This window comes from Myotis yumanensis, unplaced genomic scaffold (genome assembly GCF_028538775.1).
Source record: "Myotis yumanensis isolate MYYU_CA2020_CCGP unplaced genomic scaffold, mMyoYum1.0.hap1 SCAF_9, whole genome shotgun sequence".
Taxonomy (NCBI): domain Eukaryota; kingdom Metazoa; phylum Chordata; class Mammalia; order Chiroptera; family Vespertilionidae; genus Myotis; species Myotis yumanensis.
Genome location: NW_027223760.1, coordinates 73,059,406 through 73,078,372, shown reverse-complemented (window position 1 = coordinate 73,078,372; position 18,967 = coordinate 73,059,406). Strand labels below are relative to the sequence as shown.

Below are 18,967 nucleotides of genomic sequence, written 5' to 3'. Positions count from 1 at the left end.
AACAATTATGTTATGCAGCAGAAAAATTGTCAATAAGACTTGGTGACAGATTAATATGGTTAAAAGTAAAAGCATTAGAAATAAGCTCAAAAATTTAATGTTTGAGGCTACATCCTTTATAGCGTAGGTACTGGGAAATTCTAGCAGGATAATTCTGATTAGACTAAAGTAAGATCTGTATTTCTCCTCATGATGTATTTAGAATCCCAGAGGAGTGATTGCTAGGGATTCTACTTGCGAGATGGTCTATCTAAAAATTCAATCTGACAAGCAAGAAACTGATAATAGTGATTATTTTGGGTAAGTTCATATTTGGGACATAGAGATATAAGGGTGACATTATCTTTTGAATTTTGAATCATATGCTTATATTATTTATTAAAAAAGTAAATAAAATGTAGTAATTAAAAGATAAAGATGCTCAAATCTTCCACTTTCTGGGGGGGGAAATTCTTATTTGTCATTGATTTTATTATTTTAAGCACTTCAGACTATAGTTACTCATAAATGCAGTCAGGCAAATATGTTTAATACCTTGTTGCCTTTGACTTATATATGTTTATAAACGCATATTTGATTTTAGGTTTGTATTAGTTGTGTGTGTGTATGTTACGGGTGCATGAATGTGGCTGTGTGGCTCTGGTATGTGTGTATTTCACTCAGAAAAACAAAATGTTTATAGCTGGAGCCTCAGGGACCCTGTGCTCTCAGTGCTTTTAATTTTCATTGCCACCATTTAGGATTTTCCTCTTTAGATGGGAGATGTCCTTGCTTTTCAACCAGCCTCAGGGCCATTCAAAGATGGTGATAATGCAGCAACAGCACAAACTGTCTCTCTTCTCTTCATTATCACTGCTGACGCTGAAGGTCATTACATACTAGTATTTTCAGCAGTCTCCCTTCTCCCCACTCTCCCCGAGGCAATTGTCCTGGGTCCTGCTTCTGTAGTAAAGTGCCCTGAAATACATCAGTCTTTATTTCATGTCATAGTCTTTCAGATAGGTAAAGAACCAGTGTTGGATCTGATAATGAAAAGGTAATAGGAGGACATATGTGGTAGTTTTTAAAAAAGAACTTTCTCGGATAATTATTAGTGATAAAAAATTAGGAAAATTCAAGTAGGGCATACTTATTCTTTGATTGTCAGCTTTGGCTGTGCATTAGCACCATTTAGGATATTAAAAAAATATATATGATGCTTAGTTCTCACTGCTAGAGGTTCTGATTTAATTGGTCAGGGCTAAGGACTGGCATTGGAGCTTTTTGAACCTACCCACTTGAATTTAATATGAAGTCAAGAGTGAGGACCACTGGCCTACAGAAGAGTCCCATTGCACCTCAATCCTAGGTTCTCTCCATTGGGGATAAATTGGAGTTTTTGAAATGATGATTTTTAAAAGTTGTGATTATTTAGGTTACTGAGTGGTGGGAAAACAAAAAAGACAATGAATCTGTAGCATCTGGAAATAATGGACAGGTTTACCTACTTTTTTGTTGTTGTTGTTGTTAATCCTTACCTGAGGATATTTTTTAGAGAGTATAAGGAGGAGGAGAGACAGAGAGAAATACCTATGTGAGAGAGACACATTGATTGGTTGCCTCCCGCATGCGCCCCAAATGGGGCTGGGGATTGAGCATGCAGCTAAGGTACATACATGCCCTTGACCAGAAACAAACCAGGGACCCTTCAGTCCAAGGGCCAATGCTCTATCCACTGCCCCACACCAGCTAGGGCCAGATTTACCTACTTATTGAACATTATGGTATTTGTACAGGTTGCCTGTGATTTGCTTCGGAGAATAATTCGCATCTTGCATCTCAGTAAGAGACTCCAAGGACAACTGCAAGGGGGTAGTAGAGAGATAACAAAAGCTGCCCAGAGTCTCAATGAACTTGGTAAGTACTTTTGATTACAAAGTTAGTAGAGTTTTAAAGGATTTTTCAGTCACTTGATTTGTTGTCTTTTGTTACGTTATCACCATTAACAAATATTATTGAGCAAACTTATTTAATAATTGACTGTTTACAACATTGTCACACTTTTCAAAGTGGGTGAGTAAAATTGGTTGATTTCTTAGAAATGCTGTTTATATTTAAAACTATCATATAGTATAATTGGCCTTTTTAAAATATAGCCTGTGAATTTTAACCTGTGTATAGATTCATGTAACCTCCGCACAGTCATGGTACAGAATAGCTCAATCACCCTCATGATCTCCTTCTATAATAATGCCTACCTACCTCCCCTCCCCTACTCCTAACCCTGGCAACCACCCAATTGGTTCTGCATTATTGTTGTTTTGTCTTTTGGAGAATGTCATATAAATGGAATTATATGTTACCTTTTGAGACTGATTTCTTGTACTCAGCATAATACCTTTGAAAATTATCAAGGTTTTTGTATATACCGTAGTTTGTTACTTTGTGTTTGTTAGAATACCATTGTGTGGTTGTACCACTATTTGTTTTTTGATTCACTGATTGAAGGAAATATGCATTTTCAGTTTTTGGTGATTATGAATAGAACTACTATAAACATTTGTGTACAAGTTTGTATGTGAACTTAAATTTTCATTTCCCTAGGAGAAATATCTAGGAGAAATGCTGTTTTTTAGGAGACAAATTCCATGTTGACATTATGCCTAGAAGATTATTGAATTCATTTCTTCATTTGTTCCTGAAACATTTAGACTCTTGACATTCAAGGGTTTAACATTCACGGTTTTGACTATTAAAAAGCTGCAAGGTCTGTGATGAAGCAGTTGATAATTTTTCAGGCAAAACTTTGAATAGCTGTTGAGTGGGCATAGAATTACCTAGCACCTGGATTTTAATGAGGATTTGTGTGTTTTTTTCCCAATAGGCACACAGTAATTTTTCTGAAGTGGATGTGTTTAGTAGTATTTGTAACTTTGTAGGTTCAAAAGGCCTTTATATTCATCTCAAATATCAAGATTTTATTTAGTTTTGGTGGTATGCTGTGAAAGTAGTTACGGCAAAATAATATCTGAAGGATGTGTATTACATGTTTTTTTGAAATTTTCTGTTTGATATTTCAATTACATAGTCATGCTGTAAAGATTATTCTATATTTTTTACTAAGACAATGTAATATCTTTCACAAATCATGCTTCAACACATTTCAATTTATAATGCTTAAATACATTGCTTAGATACATCATTGGGAATATATTCAACTTGTGTTTGTAATGCTGGAAAGATATTGTATAAAAAGTTAAGTTTTTAGCAGTGAGTAATGATTGCTTTTTTCAGACTGGGCTAAATTTAGGTGTATAAAAATCCTAGTATTAGAAGTTATTTTTTGCTTTAACTTTCAAAAAATCAGGCACAAATATCAATTATAATGCTTTGAGTTTGTGCAGTGCAGAGTATAAACCCACTATCCTTCCAATGAGGTGTTGGCTTTACCCATAGTTTTATATATAACTAGAGGCCCAATGCACGAAATTCATGCAAGGGGCTTGGCCCTCACAGCCCCAGCTTCGTCTGGAAGGACTTCTGGAAGGTTGTTTGGCTGTCCTGTCTAATTAGCATATTATGCTTTTATTACTATAGATGATGATGAGAGGTTGTTGACAAAGTATAGTTTGTGGTGGGTTTATCTCAAAATGGATTGTATTAATTTAAAATTTTAAAGCTGCAAGGACTGGCTACCACCACGGAGGATCATCTGTGGGTCCACCCACAGAGCAGAACTTATTTCAAAAAGGCTCTGGTTGCCTGCTGTGTCCGCCCCTTGAGTGTGTAGATGTGGAGGTGGTTGGGTGATGCTTTGACATGATCTAAAACTGTATACTGGGTGTGCTGACTGGGTCCTTCTAGGAAGTACTAGCCAAGGCCAGCCACCACCTGTGTTCTGCCTGAGGCCACCTGGCATGAAGTACAAAGTGAGCTGCACGTGGCTGCTACTTGTGCTGTACTTGGAGGTGCCCAGGCAAGGCCAAACTGTGAACCAAGGACTGCTGCTGCTAGTGTTGGGCCTGGGGTCGCTTAGTGAGAGGTATAGGTCACTGTGAGGCCAGATGCTACTTGTTGAGAATTACTAGGAACATTTGAAGTGTGATCAAGGACAGGCGATTTGTATGGGAAAGCCATTGGAAACTGCTTGGGCTGGCCAGCATGTTGGGTAAGGCAGGGTCTCAGGAAATCACCAGGGCAGAACAAGCAGTGTGAGCCTGGTTGATGGAGACTCAGATATGGCTTTGTTGGGGGAGGGCTCAGAAAAGGAACAGTGGTCTCTGCTAACACCTTTGTCTGGTAGAAAGCTGATTCGGTTCCTCTCCATATATGTCCCTAATACCATTTAAGCTGCTGTCCCAGCACTGGCGCTCAGAGGGAGTGAATCCAAGCAAGTTCGAGTGTGGGCCTTTTAACAGAAACTGCCTGGAACTCCAGCAGTCTCCTCATTCATCCACAATCCTTGTTGGTTTTTATAGACAGAAATTATGGAGACTTGTCTTCCTGGCAGAGAGACCCCTTGCTCCGCAGCGGGGACCTCTGCAGCTGACATATCCCTCTCACTGTGGGTGTGGGACAAGCCCATCACCCCCCCACCTCCCACCCCTCACCGTCTCCTCCCTTCCTACCAGTCTCCATGTGGCTTCTTTTAATTGCTCGTTGTAGAGTTTCCATTCAGTTAGACATCAGGCAGCTCTGAATGACGGTTGTTCTGTAGTTTAGTTATAATTTTGATATGGTTGTGGGAGGATGGGAGTACCACATTTACCTCTTCTGCCATTTTGACCCAAACTTGTTAGTTTTTGATACTTCATATTTATAGGTTAATATGATAAACTTCGTATCTTTTTATAATAATGATGCTTTCTAAACAGAAGCAAATCTCTTCATTTCTGCCAGTCTACTTTTATATTTTTAAAGTTTTATGGTTTTTAAAAATAACATATGTAGACTTAGCTTATCTACACTAATAAAAGACAAACATGCAAATTGACCGTACCTTTGCTATGCCTTAAGCTACACCCACCAGCCAGCCAGAGCAACTATATGCAAATTAACCCAACCAAGATGGCGGCCGGCAGCCACAGAGCTGGAGCAAGCAGGAGGCTTGGTTGCCCCAATGATGGAGGAAGCCAAGCTTCCCGCCGGCTCTGAGCTCCACTCAAAGCAACAAAGTTTCAATTATAGAAGATAAATAAACCCCAGATACCTGCTTTCAGCCGGCTATAGCCATGGAGCTGGAGCGAGCAGGAGGCTTGCATTGCCCCTGGCGATGGAAGAAGCCAAGCTTCCCTCCTGCCTGCCCTGGCTGGCTCTGAGCTCCTCTCAAGACTACAAAGTTTCAATTATAGAAGGTAAATAAATCCCAGAATAAAAAAAGAAAAAGAAAAAAAGGAGAGGCTGGGAGCTTCCATCGCCGGGGGGCTTGCCCAGCCTGAAAATGGCCCTCACCCAGACTGGCCAGGCACCCCAGTGGGGACCCCCAACCCTAAAGGGGTGTGGCCAGCCTGAAAACAGCCATCAACCCCTCACCCAGGCTGGCCAAACCTCCATGGGGTGAGGGTCCCCACTATGGGGAACTTGACCAGTCTGCAAACAGCCATCAGCCCCTCACCCAGGCTGGCCAGGCACTCCAGCGGGACCCCCACCCTGATCCAGGATACCCTTCAGGGCAAACCAGCCGGCCCCAACCCATGCACCAGGCCTCTATCCTATCCTATATAATAAAAGGGTAATATGAAAACTGACCCTAACAGCAGAACGACTGGGAATAGACTGGTCACTATGACACACACTGACCACCAGGGGGCAGATGCTCAATGCAGGAGATGCCCCCTGGTGGTCAGTGCGCTCTCACAGGGGGAGCTTTGCTCAGCCACAAGCCAGGCTGATGGCTGCCAGTACAGCGGTGGTGGTGGGAGCCTCTCCCGCCTCCTCAGCAGTGCTAAGGATGTCTGACTGCAGCTTAGGCCTGCTCCCCGCTGGCAAGTAGACATCCCCCGAGGGCTCCTGTGCTGCCAGAGGGATGTCTGATTGCCAGCTTAGGCCCAATCCCCTGGGGAGCGGGCCTAAGCCAGTAGGTGGTTATCCCCCGAGGGGTCCCAGACTGTGAGAGGGCACAGGCTGGGCTGAGGGACCCCCCCGCCCCCGAGTGCACAAATTTTTATGCACTGGGTCTCTAGTATTTAATATAATCTTTTATTTATAATTAAATTTATGAAACAATTAGGTTTCGATATACATTAAGACTTGCAGTTTGTTAGAAACCTCATATAAAAATGAGTGAATGAGTTGTAGTTTTGTGTTTGATAAGCTTAAGGTATGTTCTTTTCTGAAACTAAGCATTGCTTGGCTGGTGTGGCTCAGTGGTTGAGTGTCGACCTATGAACCAGGTAGGGCACAATTCGATTTCCAGTCAGGACACATGCCAAGTTGCAGGCTTGATTCTTGATAGAGGGCATGTAGGAGGCAGCCGATCAATGTTTCTCTCTTATTATTATTGATGTTTCTATCTCCCTCTCCCTCTACCTTTCTCTCTGAAATCAGTCAAAATATATTTTTAAAAAATTGTTAGAACTAAGCTCAAAACTGATGATGACGATGATCATGTAAGAGAAACTAGTCTCCTCATGATCATGATCATCCCTAAGAGAAACTAGTCTCCTCTCAGCTTTCTTGTTTTGGCTCATCTGCATTTTCCATAAAATAGTCAGAAAAATCCTCATTATTTTCTTACCATAAGACTTAAGTAAATTTACAGAAAACCCTGGATTTTGCTGACCGTGATTTAATGGACTTCGGATTTAAGGGATAAAATTTCTGGTCCATATGTCATATGTGAAAACCAACACCCTGTTAATTTTGAAATGCTTTTAACCAAGATTTGCTTACATTTAAATTACCAGGTTATTTTTTTTTTGTTATGAATTCACTGTTATTTTTAACAGATTTTAGTGAATAAGCCATATGTTGGAAAAAACACTAGTAATTTCGCTGACATAAATAAATATTACATATCTACAACTATATAGTATACGTATTTAAATTTAAGAGTGTTCAGGCAATGATTAGCACGTGATCACACTGCATCACACAAGGTAATTGGTTCTATTGTCACATGGCATGACTTTCCGCAGTTTTTTTAAATATGTTGAGAGAGAGAGAGAGAGAAAGAGGAGAGAAACATCAATGAGAGAGAATGCCCCTTGCATGCCCCCTGCTGGGGATGGAGTCTGCAATCCGTGCATGTACCCTGAGGGACTTGAGCCAGTGACCTCTTCGTTCATGGATCAGAGCTCAACCACTGAGCCACACTGGCTGGGCTCTGCAACAATTTAATGCTTGCTGGCCAATGTCCTCGGATGTGCACTAAGCCATGCCCCAGCAATGTGTTTTTGTTTACTCACAGTGACTGGTGAATACATGCATTTACTAGAACTATTCAGTATAAATTCAAAATTACGGTAATACATATAAAAACTTTTCTGTGAAATCAAAGTTTTATAAATACTTAACTTTAAATACATAAATTTGTCTGCATAAGTAACAACAGGTAAACTAACTAATTTGTCAACTTTTTAACATACACATTTGGAAAATCTACTTTATTATATAATGAACTTTTGGCTTTAATGAACACCCACTTGCCCACGTTAGTCCATTATATCGAGGTTTTACCATATTCATTCAACCAGTATTTATTGAATGCCTACTGCATGTGCTATGCGTTATTTCAGATATTGAAAATATATCACTGGATAAAATGGAAACCCCTCTGCCTTTTATGGAGTTTATATTCTAGTAGAGTGGTGGTCCTAAAGTGACATACCTGGTATATCTATCAAAATCTGTTTCCAAAGTTTGAGCTCTTAACTACCAATGCTGTACTCCTTTCCTTAAACTCTGTGGCACCATTTAATTGCTTCATAAAAGGCATTGTTGCCATTGGTAGATCTCCCAGTGTCCCTTTTTATGTAAAGGATAAAAATATTACATTTAAGATATACCATGTTTGTACAGTGAATGTGTTTTATGTTGTGATTGTGGGCTCACTGTTGTCAGTGACCTAACATTCTTTATCAAAGCTTTATTGAATTATTTTTTAAAGATCATTTAAAAATATTTTTATTTTTATTGATTTCAGAGAGGAAGGAAGGGAGAGAGAGAGAGAGATAGGAACATCAATAATGAGAATCATTGATCGGCTGCCTCCTGCACGCCCCCTACTGGGGACCGAGCCCTCAATCCAGGCATGTGGCTTTGACTGGAATCAACCTGGGACCCTTCAGTCCACAGGCCAATGCTCTAGCCCAGTGGTTCTCAACCTTCCTAATGCCTGACCCTTTAATACAGTTCCTCATGTTGTGGTGACCCCCAATTTCATTGTTACAAATTGAACATAATTAAAGCATAGTGATTAATCACAAAAACAATATGTAATTATATATGTGTTTTCTGATGGTCTTAGGCGACCCCTGTGAAAGGGTCATTCGACCACCAAAGGGGTCGTGACCCACAGGTTGAGAACCGCTGCTCTAGCCTCTGAGCCAAATAGTTAGCACTAAAGATCATTTTTTAAAAAGTATAATCAAGAAGTAAATTATAGTAGTTGGATATGATAAAAAGTATTTCCACCAGTAATTTTTCATGATCTGTTTTCTGGGTTTTATAATAGTGTTGCTAAGCTGCAATATATTAATACCATGTATCATGAGAAAATATTCTTAAAACAAAATTTGCCATGGAAGCATTTTATGAAATATTTATTATAGAAGGAAGAGATAGTCTAAGTTTGTTTCATCCACTAATATTCTTACTGTAACTGGGGTATTTTCTTAATCTGATAAAATGCTACTTTAGGCAAACATTTCTGATTTGTGTACAAGTGAAAGAAAGTATGATTTATATAATTTTCCCTCATAATATGTTACCAATAATTAATGAATTAATGAGTGGTTTTTTTTGAGATGTCTACAAGATGAGGTAGTTAGTGAAAATTTTAGAAAGGTTTATTATCTTAAGCTTTTGAAAATTGTTTATTGATAGGAAAAAAGTTTTAAATGCCACATTACAGTATTAAATTAGGTCCAAGGTGACTTCTTAAATGTATCTAATAATACCGTATGCTTAGTTTTTTTGTGACAACCTTAATATAGAGAATTCAATATGCATGTTTGAACTTACACTGGAATCACATATGATGATATACATTTTCAGTAAGTATATTTGATTTAGGTGGTCTCCAAATTACTTACATGTGTGACTAGATTCAGCTACCACCAGGTGGGGGTAATGCTGTGCTCAAATCTAAATGTTCCTGTTAATGGGCTTATGCTTAGCTATGGGTTTGCTGTTGTAAAGATAAACATATTAAAGTTACGCACACACAAAAGCCTTTTTCTTTTAACTAACTGAATTTAATGTTACTAAAATTTATATTAAACAGGTGATATCCACACACCATTTATGATACCATTTTATTGGTTTTATCTTTAATCACACAGTGTCAAGAAACAAAACCAGGATAACATCCACACAGAAACAAAAACAGCTTGCTTTTTGTGAACTTTAGTATTTTCTTTTTCATACATTTCGAAATTTTGGTAGTATTTCTAGGTATATGTGTTATTACATATGGTCATTTAATGCTTATGGAAGCTGTTTATGTTACCTTACTGGAACATTCATTAGCGTTCTCAAACACTGATAAGATTCTGTAAACTACTAATGAAAATGAAAATTTTCATTTCTTGGTTCTAAAGGCTTTTCTTTTCTAGTTGTATGCTTAAGTCTGTAGTTCTCAACCTCTTTTCTATTCTAATAAAATATGTTCAGTTGTAAAAATGAAAATGTATCTTAAATTAACATAAGTAGTACCTCTGAAATACTAGGCTTATTATTATATTTACTGTCCCTTTTTGTTGATTATTTTATTGACTGTTTTTTTTACTATTGGTATCAGCCTACTTCGTAGTGAATTGAAGCTTTGGGTCTCCAAGTCTAATATTATATAGGAAGATTAGGTGGGCCATTCTACATTTCATCGTTATACTTGATTGCTTTATGTAAAAAAAAAAAAAAGCCTAGAACTATTAAAAACAGTTTTTATCAATCATTGGTTTGGCAAATTGAAATTAGCTATGGTCTAAGTTAAAAGGATTCAATGCAAATACATGATTATGATTACAAGTATACATATAGAATTTTACATTTTAATACCATGTAAACAACAGGCACGTAGACTGGCAGGCATGGTCTTCTGAGAGACGTGGTTATTAGTAAAATAGGATACAGTTATATTTTAATTTCTGTTCATTTATTTCACTTCAATGAATCAGAAATGTTTTCCTACCACATACAAATGGAAGACAATGCTGATAATATAATTTTATCATCACACTAGGAATATATTCATTGGTCAGTGGTGATAATCTATATTATTTACATATTAATTTTATTAAAACTAAAATAATTTCACTTTTATCATTGACTATGATATTAGCTGTGTGTTTTTTATGTATGGTCTTTATTATGCTGAGGAAGTTCACTTCTATTTCTAATTTATTGTTTTTATCATGAAGGAGTGTTGAGTTTTGTCAAGTGGTTTTTCATCAATTGAGACGATCTTGTGTCCCCCCCACCCCCTCTTCATTCTGTTAATGTGGTATATATTATTGGTTGACTTCTGTGTGTTGAATCATCCTTGCATTCTGGGATAAATCCCCCTTAGTCCTAGTGCTTAATGCACTGCTGGATTCAGTTTGCTAGTATATTTGCTGAAGATTTTTGCATTTATAGTTATAATGGACATTGGCCCGTTTTCTTTTCCTGTGGTGTTTCTTTGTTTGGCTTTGGTATCAGGGTAATGTTGACCTAATAGAATGAGTTAGGAAGTGTTGCTCTTTTTCATTTTTTTTGGAAGAGTAAATAATGTTGCTATTAATTCTTTAAATGTTTGGTAGAAAAAATTCACCATTGAAGCTATCTGGTTTTGAGCTTTTCTTAGTTGGAATTTTGTACTTTCTTTTGTGTTAATCAAATACTTTTGTATATTTCATTTTGTCTATTTGTGCTTGCATTGCATTTTAGTCATTTTAGATTCTGTTATGTTCTACTAGAGCAGTGGTTCTCAACCTTCTGGCCCTTTAAATACAGTTCCTCATGTTGTGACCCAACCATAAAATTATTTTCGTTGCTGCTTCATAACTGTAATGTTGCTATTGTTATGAATCGTAATATAAATATCTGATATGCAGGATGGTCTTAGGCGACCCCTGTGAAAGGCTCGTTCGACCACCAAAGGGGTCACGATCCACAGGTTGAGAACCGCTGTACTAGAGGCTTGGTGCACCAGTGGGGTCCCTAGGCCTGGCCTGTGGGATCGGGCCAAAACCGATTCTCTGACATCCCCCAACAGGCCCTGGATTGCAAGAGGGTGCAGGCCAGGCCAAAGGACCCCACCAGTGCACGATTCAGGTCGGGGAGGGAGGCAGGAGGTTGGCCAGCCGGGGAGGGACCGTGGGAGGGCTCCAGGGCGTGTCCCACCCCTCTTGCTCAGTCCCGATCGGCCAGACCCCAGCAGCAAGCTCACCTACTGGTCAGAGCGTCTTCCCCCTGGTGGTCAGTACACATCATAGCGACTGGTCGGACTGTCTGTGGTCAGTGCACGTCATAGTGAGCGGTTGAGCGGCCTTAGCATATCATTAGCATATTATGCTTTGATTGGTTGAATGGCTGACCTGACAATGGGACACTTAGCATATTAGGCTTATATTATATACTAGAGGCCCGTTGCATGAATTTGTGCACAGGTGGGGTCCCTCTGGGTGACCTGCAGGGATTGAGCTGAATCCCACAGTCCCATGCTGCCTGCATCTTCTACCTGCCGCTCCCGCTCATCACGGCCCACTGTGCCTGTTGTGGGCTCGCGCCCAATCAGTCCCAATCAGGAGAGGCTCGTGCTGCCGCAGCAGCACTCACCAGCCATGAGCCCTGTGTCTGGCGCCCTCCCAAAGGGAGTGGCCTGTGAGATTGGGCTGAAAGCAGCTCTCCAACATCCCCTGAGGGGTCCTGGAATGCAAGAGGGAGCAGGCCAGGCTGAGGGACTCCCACGGGTGCATGATTGGGCTGAGGAAGGGCTACAGGAGGACTCCAGGGTGTGTCTGGCCCATCTCGCTCAGTCCGGATCAGCCAGACCCCAGGAGCAAGCTAACTTACTGGTTGGAGCATCTTCCCCCTGGTGGTCAGTGCACATCATAGCGACTGGTTGACTGGTCGACTGTCTGCCCCCTGGTGGTCAGTGCACGTCATAGCGAGCAGTTGAGCAGCCTTAGCATTTCATTAGCATATTACACTTTGATTGGTTGTTTGGTTGTTCTGCCTTTTGGTCTATTTGCATATTACCCTTTTATTATATAGGAGGAAGGAGGATAAGAATAGCTTTGTGGTTGTTCTAGTGGCAGTTAACTTGTCTGGTCTCAAACTACAAATTTTTTCTTCTGTTCCTTGTAGTCTTTGTCTCTGCTCAGTTCTTTCAGCTTACATTGTTGCTTTTGTAAGCTAGTGCCTGAGGGATATTCCCTATATCTCTGTAGTTAGCTGTCACTAAGAATTTGGGCAGAGTTGATATTAAGATTATGGGGCCTCACATCTCGGTACATTTTTTTTCATTCAGAGTTTCCTTTCTAAATTTGTAGCTGCTCTCTCACCCATGAGCCCTGTCCTCTGACACCTCAAATTAGTAAGGCCCTAGCTTTCTGCTGTTTGAACTATGCACTGTTAAGGAAATGCCATCAGTTTGAAAAAGCAGTAAACATACATATCTTAACAGTCTTTTAAGGGCATACTCCCATCTGATGTTTGCTTGCTTTACTCTGAATCCTTTCATATCTCTCCTACATGTTAATTTTCAATGGTAATCCAGGGATTTGGGTCCTGCTCCTTCTGTAGCTCTGTTGTTTTTAGCATTTCTTTCCCTAAATTTATAGCTAATCTGTCTACGCTGAGTTCTGTTCTCCGTTGTCACTGGGTCAAAAAACTATTTTTCTGCTTGCAAAAGTTGTGGGTATTAGATGGCAGTGTTGGTAAGAGTAGTGGTAATGAGTCTCCTCTAGCAGAAAAGCCCAAACTTGCAATTCTTACTCATTGCAGTTTTTGTATTTCAAAGGTAACTTTCCAGTGCCTTCAAATAGTGGGGTTTTAAAAATGGTTTATCTAGATTTAAAAATTATCTGGAGGCAACTGTACTTGACCAATTCATTCTGCCATTAGTGGAAGCAAGACTAAATTAATTTGCATTTGCTTGTTTCTTTTATGCACTAAAAGTCCATAAAATTGAGTGAGCATTGTAAATTTCATAAAAACCTATGTAGTTTTTAAAATATAATTAGAGGTAATGTTAAATGCAGCCTTACCTTTTATGTATTTGAAAACTGTATTTCCAAAGAACAAATGCAAACAAGAATGTTCCATAGGGTCTACATAAGTATAAATTTAGGACAATAAGGTTGCCAAATAATTTTATCATTACTTTGCCTTTTGCAAGCTACTACTATTCAGAGTTTATTACTTTGTTTTGAAAAGATGACAGATAACAGTTTGGTGATTACCAGAGAGAAAGGGGATTGGGGGAGACTAGAAAAGGATGTAGGGGGAAGGGGATAAATGGTGATGGAAGGAGACTTGACTTGGGGTGGTAAACATATAATACAACATACAGGTGATGTATTATAGAATTATAACCTGAAACCTATACAATTTTATTAACCACTGTCACCCCAATAAATTTAATAAATAAACTTTAAAAGTTAAAATAAATTATACACTTCAAAAGAAAAAAAGGAAAAGATTTTTTAAAGATAAATTAGTTTCTTCGGATCATTTTTGTAACTATTTAGTAATCTGTTTTCTAAGGCAAATTTTTACTTAGAAGAGCAGCAGAAAAACTATGCTTATGGAAATTACTATTTCTCTTTGCCTAATCTAGTTTAAAGCAACAACATTCTCTAGTCTTTGGATATATTTAATATGGGGATTCTAAGATTCTTTATGGTGTGTCTTGTACTCATGAGTCTTATCACCATTTAACAAATTGGTTCTGTTTTCTATAATATAAAAAGTGTTGTGTTTTTTAGAAAATCTTATCTAAGCCTGTTTTTCTTTCAGTGTCACTTTAGCTTTGTGGGAAGATTGCTTTTAGATAAAGATTTGTGGGACGTTGAGGGAATGAACAGAGAGAGAGAAGAGCCTAAATGTAGAAATGTGATAAATTTAGTTTACTTAGCTTCAAGTAAGTTCTGTTTATATATTTAGATATTCTTCCATTTTAAAATAGGTAAAAATTAATGATAAGTAAATTAATGGATTCCTTGATAGTATTTAATGAAAATTGCTCTGCATTTTGAACTCTAATGTGTTTGAGCCTAACAACTTATTTAATTTTAACCACAGGACAGTGACACTCTCTGTGGTTTTATTCCTGACTTCAAGTCAGTGCAGGTCAACAAGTACGGTGTGGTAGGCACAGTAATGCATGCCTCCCTCCCACACACACATAGTTCACCCCCCACACCCTGTCCTTCCCCCCCCACCCCCCCCACATACACAGTTCACATCATAGTGCCTGGAACCTATGAATGTGTTACTTTACATGGCAAAAGAGGTTTTGCATACGTGATTATGGTAATGAAACTTGAGATGCCGAGATTTTCGCCATTATCTGGGTAGATTATTCTAAATACATGAGTTCTTCAAAATAGAAACAGAGGCATGGGGAGATAAACAGCCTTATAGCTATGGGGGGTGGGTATAGATGAAAGACAGTGAAAGTACTAGCCAAAGAACAAATATGCATAACCCATAGACACAGACAACAGTGTGGTGATGGCCAGAGTGAAAGGGGGATGGGAGATGGGTGGAGGTGGGCAAAGGAGGGTGGGTCATCTGTAATAGTGTCAACAATAAAAATAAAAAAACTGCAAAAAAAGTGAGTTATTAAAAGAGGCAGAGGAGTGGGTCAGAGAGATGCAATGATAGAAGAGGCAGAAAAGATTTGAAATATGAAGTACTTAACCTGCCATTGATTGATGAATTTGAAGATGAAAGAAAGGGACAGCGAGCCAGGGCATTCAGATGTCCTAGAAGCTGGGAACTGTCCTCAACTGACTGCCAACAAGGAAATGGGGACCTCAGTCCTACAACCACAAAGAACTAAATTCTGCCAGCACCTTGAATGAGTTAGAAACAGATTCTTCCCTAGGGCCTCAATTAGGAAACAGATTGTCCCCTCGACCCTCCAGAAAGGAATCCAGCCATGCCATCACCTTGATTTTTAGCCCGTTGGGACCCATTTTGGACTTCTAACCTCCAGAATTGTAAGATAATAAATTTGTAGTTTTCAAGTCTTTAAGTTTGTGGTAATTTCTTATGGCAGCAAATAACAAACTACTAATACATATGGCGTTGTCTTTACCGTATCAGCTATCTGAAAGGAGGATTATTTGTTTAGAAGAAAGAGAATGACTAAATTTTTAAAGATTTGCCTTAGGAAGACATTAGAGTCAAAACAAAATAACACACACACACACACACACACACACACACCCCATAAGTTTTAATGTCCTGCCTCTTCTCACAGAGTAAGAAAGTGCCAAAGTTAAATGAGATTGGCAGGGAACTAGATACATTTTTTATACACAGATACAAAATGTTAACTGATGGTTTCAAAGTAAAAGTAAACAGCTATAATGAAAAACTGCTTATAAAACATCCTGATATTACCGCTTTTCTGTTGCTTTCAAGAAATAAATAATGACCTTAAGTCACATTAATAGCACTTACAGGTAAATAATTTGGGAGTTAAAGAAAAGTGCCTTTTATTCTGACCTGATTTACATACTCTCTGTGCTTTAGGGAGAGATAGACACATCGATAATGAGAGAGAAACATTGATCAGTTGCCTCTTGCACACCCCCTCGTGGGGATTGAGCCCCATCCTGGGCATATGTTCTGACCCGGAATCAAACCATGACCTCCTGGTTCATAAGTTGACACTCAGCCACTGAGCCACACCAGCTGGGCTGAAACATGTATAATTTGGTTAACCAGTGTTACCCCAATAAATTCAATATAAAGGAAGAAAAACAAACAAAAACCACAAAGTAAGTTAATAAGTTTTTAAAAAAAGTGGTTTAATGCTGTGTGACAACCTGGATCCTCCAGTTTGGTCCAGTTACTCTTCCGGAATGGAAGACTACCCAAGATGATGATCTCTTCTTAGGAACATAAAGGAGAGAAGTAACCTCTGCTTGGTTTTCTCCATAAATATTGAGTTGTGTTAGTTGCATGATAGAGGGTGGAGGGAAGAGAGAAGGTAGTTTATTTTTTATAAGGTGTGGGGATACTTAATAGCCACCTAAAAGAGACTTTCCACCTAAAATTGAGTAATAATATTGATATTTTATATATATTTTTGATTTCAGAGAGGAAGGAAGAGAAAGAGAGAAACATCAATGATGAGAGAGAATCATTGATTGGCTGCCTCCTACATGCCCCCTACTGGGGCTCGAGCCCACGACCCACATGTACCCTTGACCGGAATCGAACCCGGGACCCGTCAGTCTGCAGGCCAATGCTCTAGCCACTGAGCCAAACCAGCTAGGGCTACAATTGACATTTTAAAGTGAGTTAAACTATGGCAATGAAAATAAAAACTGAAAAAAGAAGTAGTTGGAAAAACTTATATGAAGCGTAGATGACTTATGAATAAATCTTGTTGAATGGGCACAGGTAGGCTAGTTATTTTAATGTAACAACCAGAACAACACAGCTTTCATAAACGTCTCTCATCAAAGTAATGCTCACTTTACTAACACTTTAGAGACTGTAAAACATCATAAGATTATAATATAAAATATCATAAATGTTTCTTCTGTTTTGTGCTTTGTAATTAAGAGAAAGGAGAGCATAGGCTTTGAAACCATTTAGACCCTGATTTTAACACATTTTAATTATTCCATTATTTCACAGTACATTACTTTATTTGCTTGATTTTTGTAATGGGTTTTCTGTTGTATCTCAGTTGACTATTCTTATTTTCCTTTTTAAAACTTGAAGTTAAGTTTTTCTTGTTGTTGCATTTAATTATTTTTTACTTACTATTTACTGGTAGATTTTTCCTGCATTTCCTTACTTATAGTTTTTTTAAAAAAATATTTTTATTGATTTCAGAGAAGAAAGGCGAGGGGGAGAGAGAGATAAAAACATCAATGATGAGAATCATTGACTGGTGTGTCCTGCATGCCTCCTACTGGGGATCAAGCCCGAAACCCGGGCATGTGCCCTTGACCAGAATCGAACCCGGGACCCCTCAGTCCACAGGCGGATGCTCTATCCACTGAGCCAAACTGGCTAGGGCCCCTTTCTCATAGTTTTTAATAGGAAACTAGATTTAGACATTCTTTTTCTTGTTTTTTTTTTTTTTTTTTTTTTTTTTACTGACATTTTTTCAAGGCTGTGTCTTTGTGTAACTTTTGGGTTATCTAATTCTACATTTGGAAAACATAGAGGTGTTACTACTACTAATATTTGGATTTTAATTTCTATAAATATTATGTTGTATTTTTAAGTCTTGATGAAAAGTATCTGATGGGACATTGCTGTGATCAGGAGATGAAAATGAGCAGAACTGTACCTTAGGAGTGGAAAATGGAGATTGAGAGATTGAGATGGAGAGACCAGATCAGAGGCTAATATAGTGGTCGAGGTATTGGGGGCCTAAACTACGATGATAGAAATAAAGTGTAAGTATATATATATTTTAGATGCCCTCAAATCTAGAAAGACTTTCACTGGGCTTGGGTTTAAATTAAAATTTTTTTAGCCTTGCAGAATTATAACCTATTTTCCAGCATGATGTCTCCCTGCTTCCATATTCATAGTCTGTGCACCAGCCAAATTGAATTGTTCCCTGATCTGGAGACTTTGTTTTCTTGCTTCTGTGTAATTGCTCATGCTTGTGTCTGCCTGATATGCTGTTGTTGCCTAGGTGGCATCAGCCATCTCATCCCTCAGTTAAAGTTCATTTCAGTTGCCGTTTCCTTTCTGCAGCTTTTCCAGGTACATGTGCTCCTTTACCTTTGAGCCCGTTGCTCTTCATTTGTACTCTTAATGGTAGTTATACTTGCCTTGTGGTATCAATGTTGACATATTTGTCTTATTGCCACCGCTTCTGTAAGTGCATGCAACCCTACCCTTTTATGTAATGTTCAAATTTGGGCAAGTGAGGGCTGAGTGCTATTATAAGGGGCCATTTAAAAGTGCTTTTATGATTTTTTTAAAGTGCTCACAAGATAACAGACTTGTTTATGATAGTAACTAGGATTTTATGGTTATTGCTCCTTGACAATTTTGTCTGGATGTTTTTTGTATCTGCCTACTATATCCTGTGACATATGTTATTCATTAAGTTTTTAGAAACATTTATGTGTTATAGAACTAGTAGGCATATTTGTTAATATAAATGGCATGATAGGGCACTATATTTAAAAGTAAAAGCTTCTTGTATCTTATTTTTTGTATTTACAACAGTGATAAAATATTTATATGGTGTCTTTTACCATGTAGTTGAAAGCACAGTTCTTTTAGCTCTTATTGTATCTATTCTAACTATATCTTTGAATCATCAGTAGGAAGATGTTTTAATGAGGATCAGATATATCAGGCAAAGTAGATTATTGAAAATTGGTTGATGAAAATTCAGGCTTTTAACTTGTCATTTTAGCACTTTGTGTAAGAGTGGAGTGTCAATCTGCAAATGTTAGTCTTTTCCTCAGTTCAGGTGGCTATTCAAGTTGATGGTTTGCACTTAACCATTTCCCTGGCAATTATTTTTTTCCAGAATTTTATTGAAAGAGAATATTTATGGAAGATATTTTTGAAGGCTAATTAGCCATCCATTTCTCTTGACTAGTGCATCTCTGCAGGTTGGGGA

At 38.5% G+C, this 18,967-nt stretch overlaps 1 protein-coding gene across 4 annotated transcripts in view; it reads left to right on the top strand.

The window, feature by feature from the left end:
• COG5 (component of oligomeric golgi complex 5) overlaps positions 1-18,967 on the top strand; it is a 205,364-nt gene that overhangs the window by 22,299 nt on the left and 164,098 nt on the right. For all 4 annotated transcript variants that reach the window (XM_070424649.1, XM_070424650.1, XM_070424651.1 and 1 more), the window contains exon 6: positions 1,776-1,896. In XM_070424649.1, the coding sequence (XP_070280750.1) occupies positions 1,776-1,896 (121 nt within the window). The remainder of the gene's footprint in view (positions 1-1,775; positions 1,897-18,967) is intronic.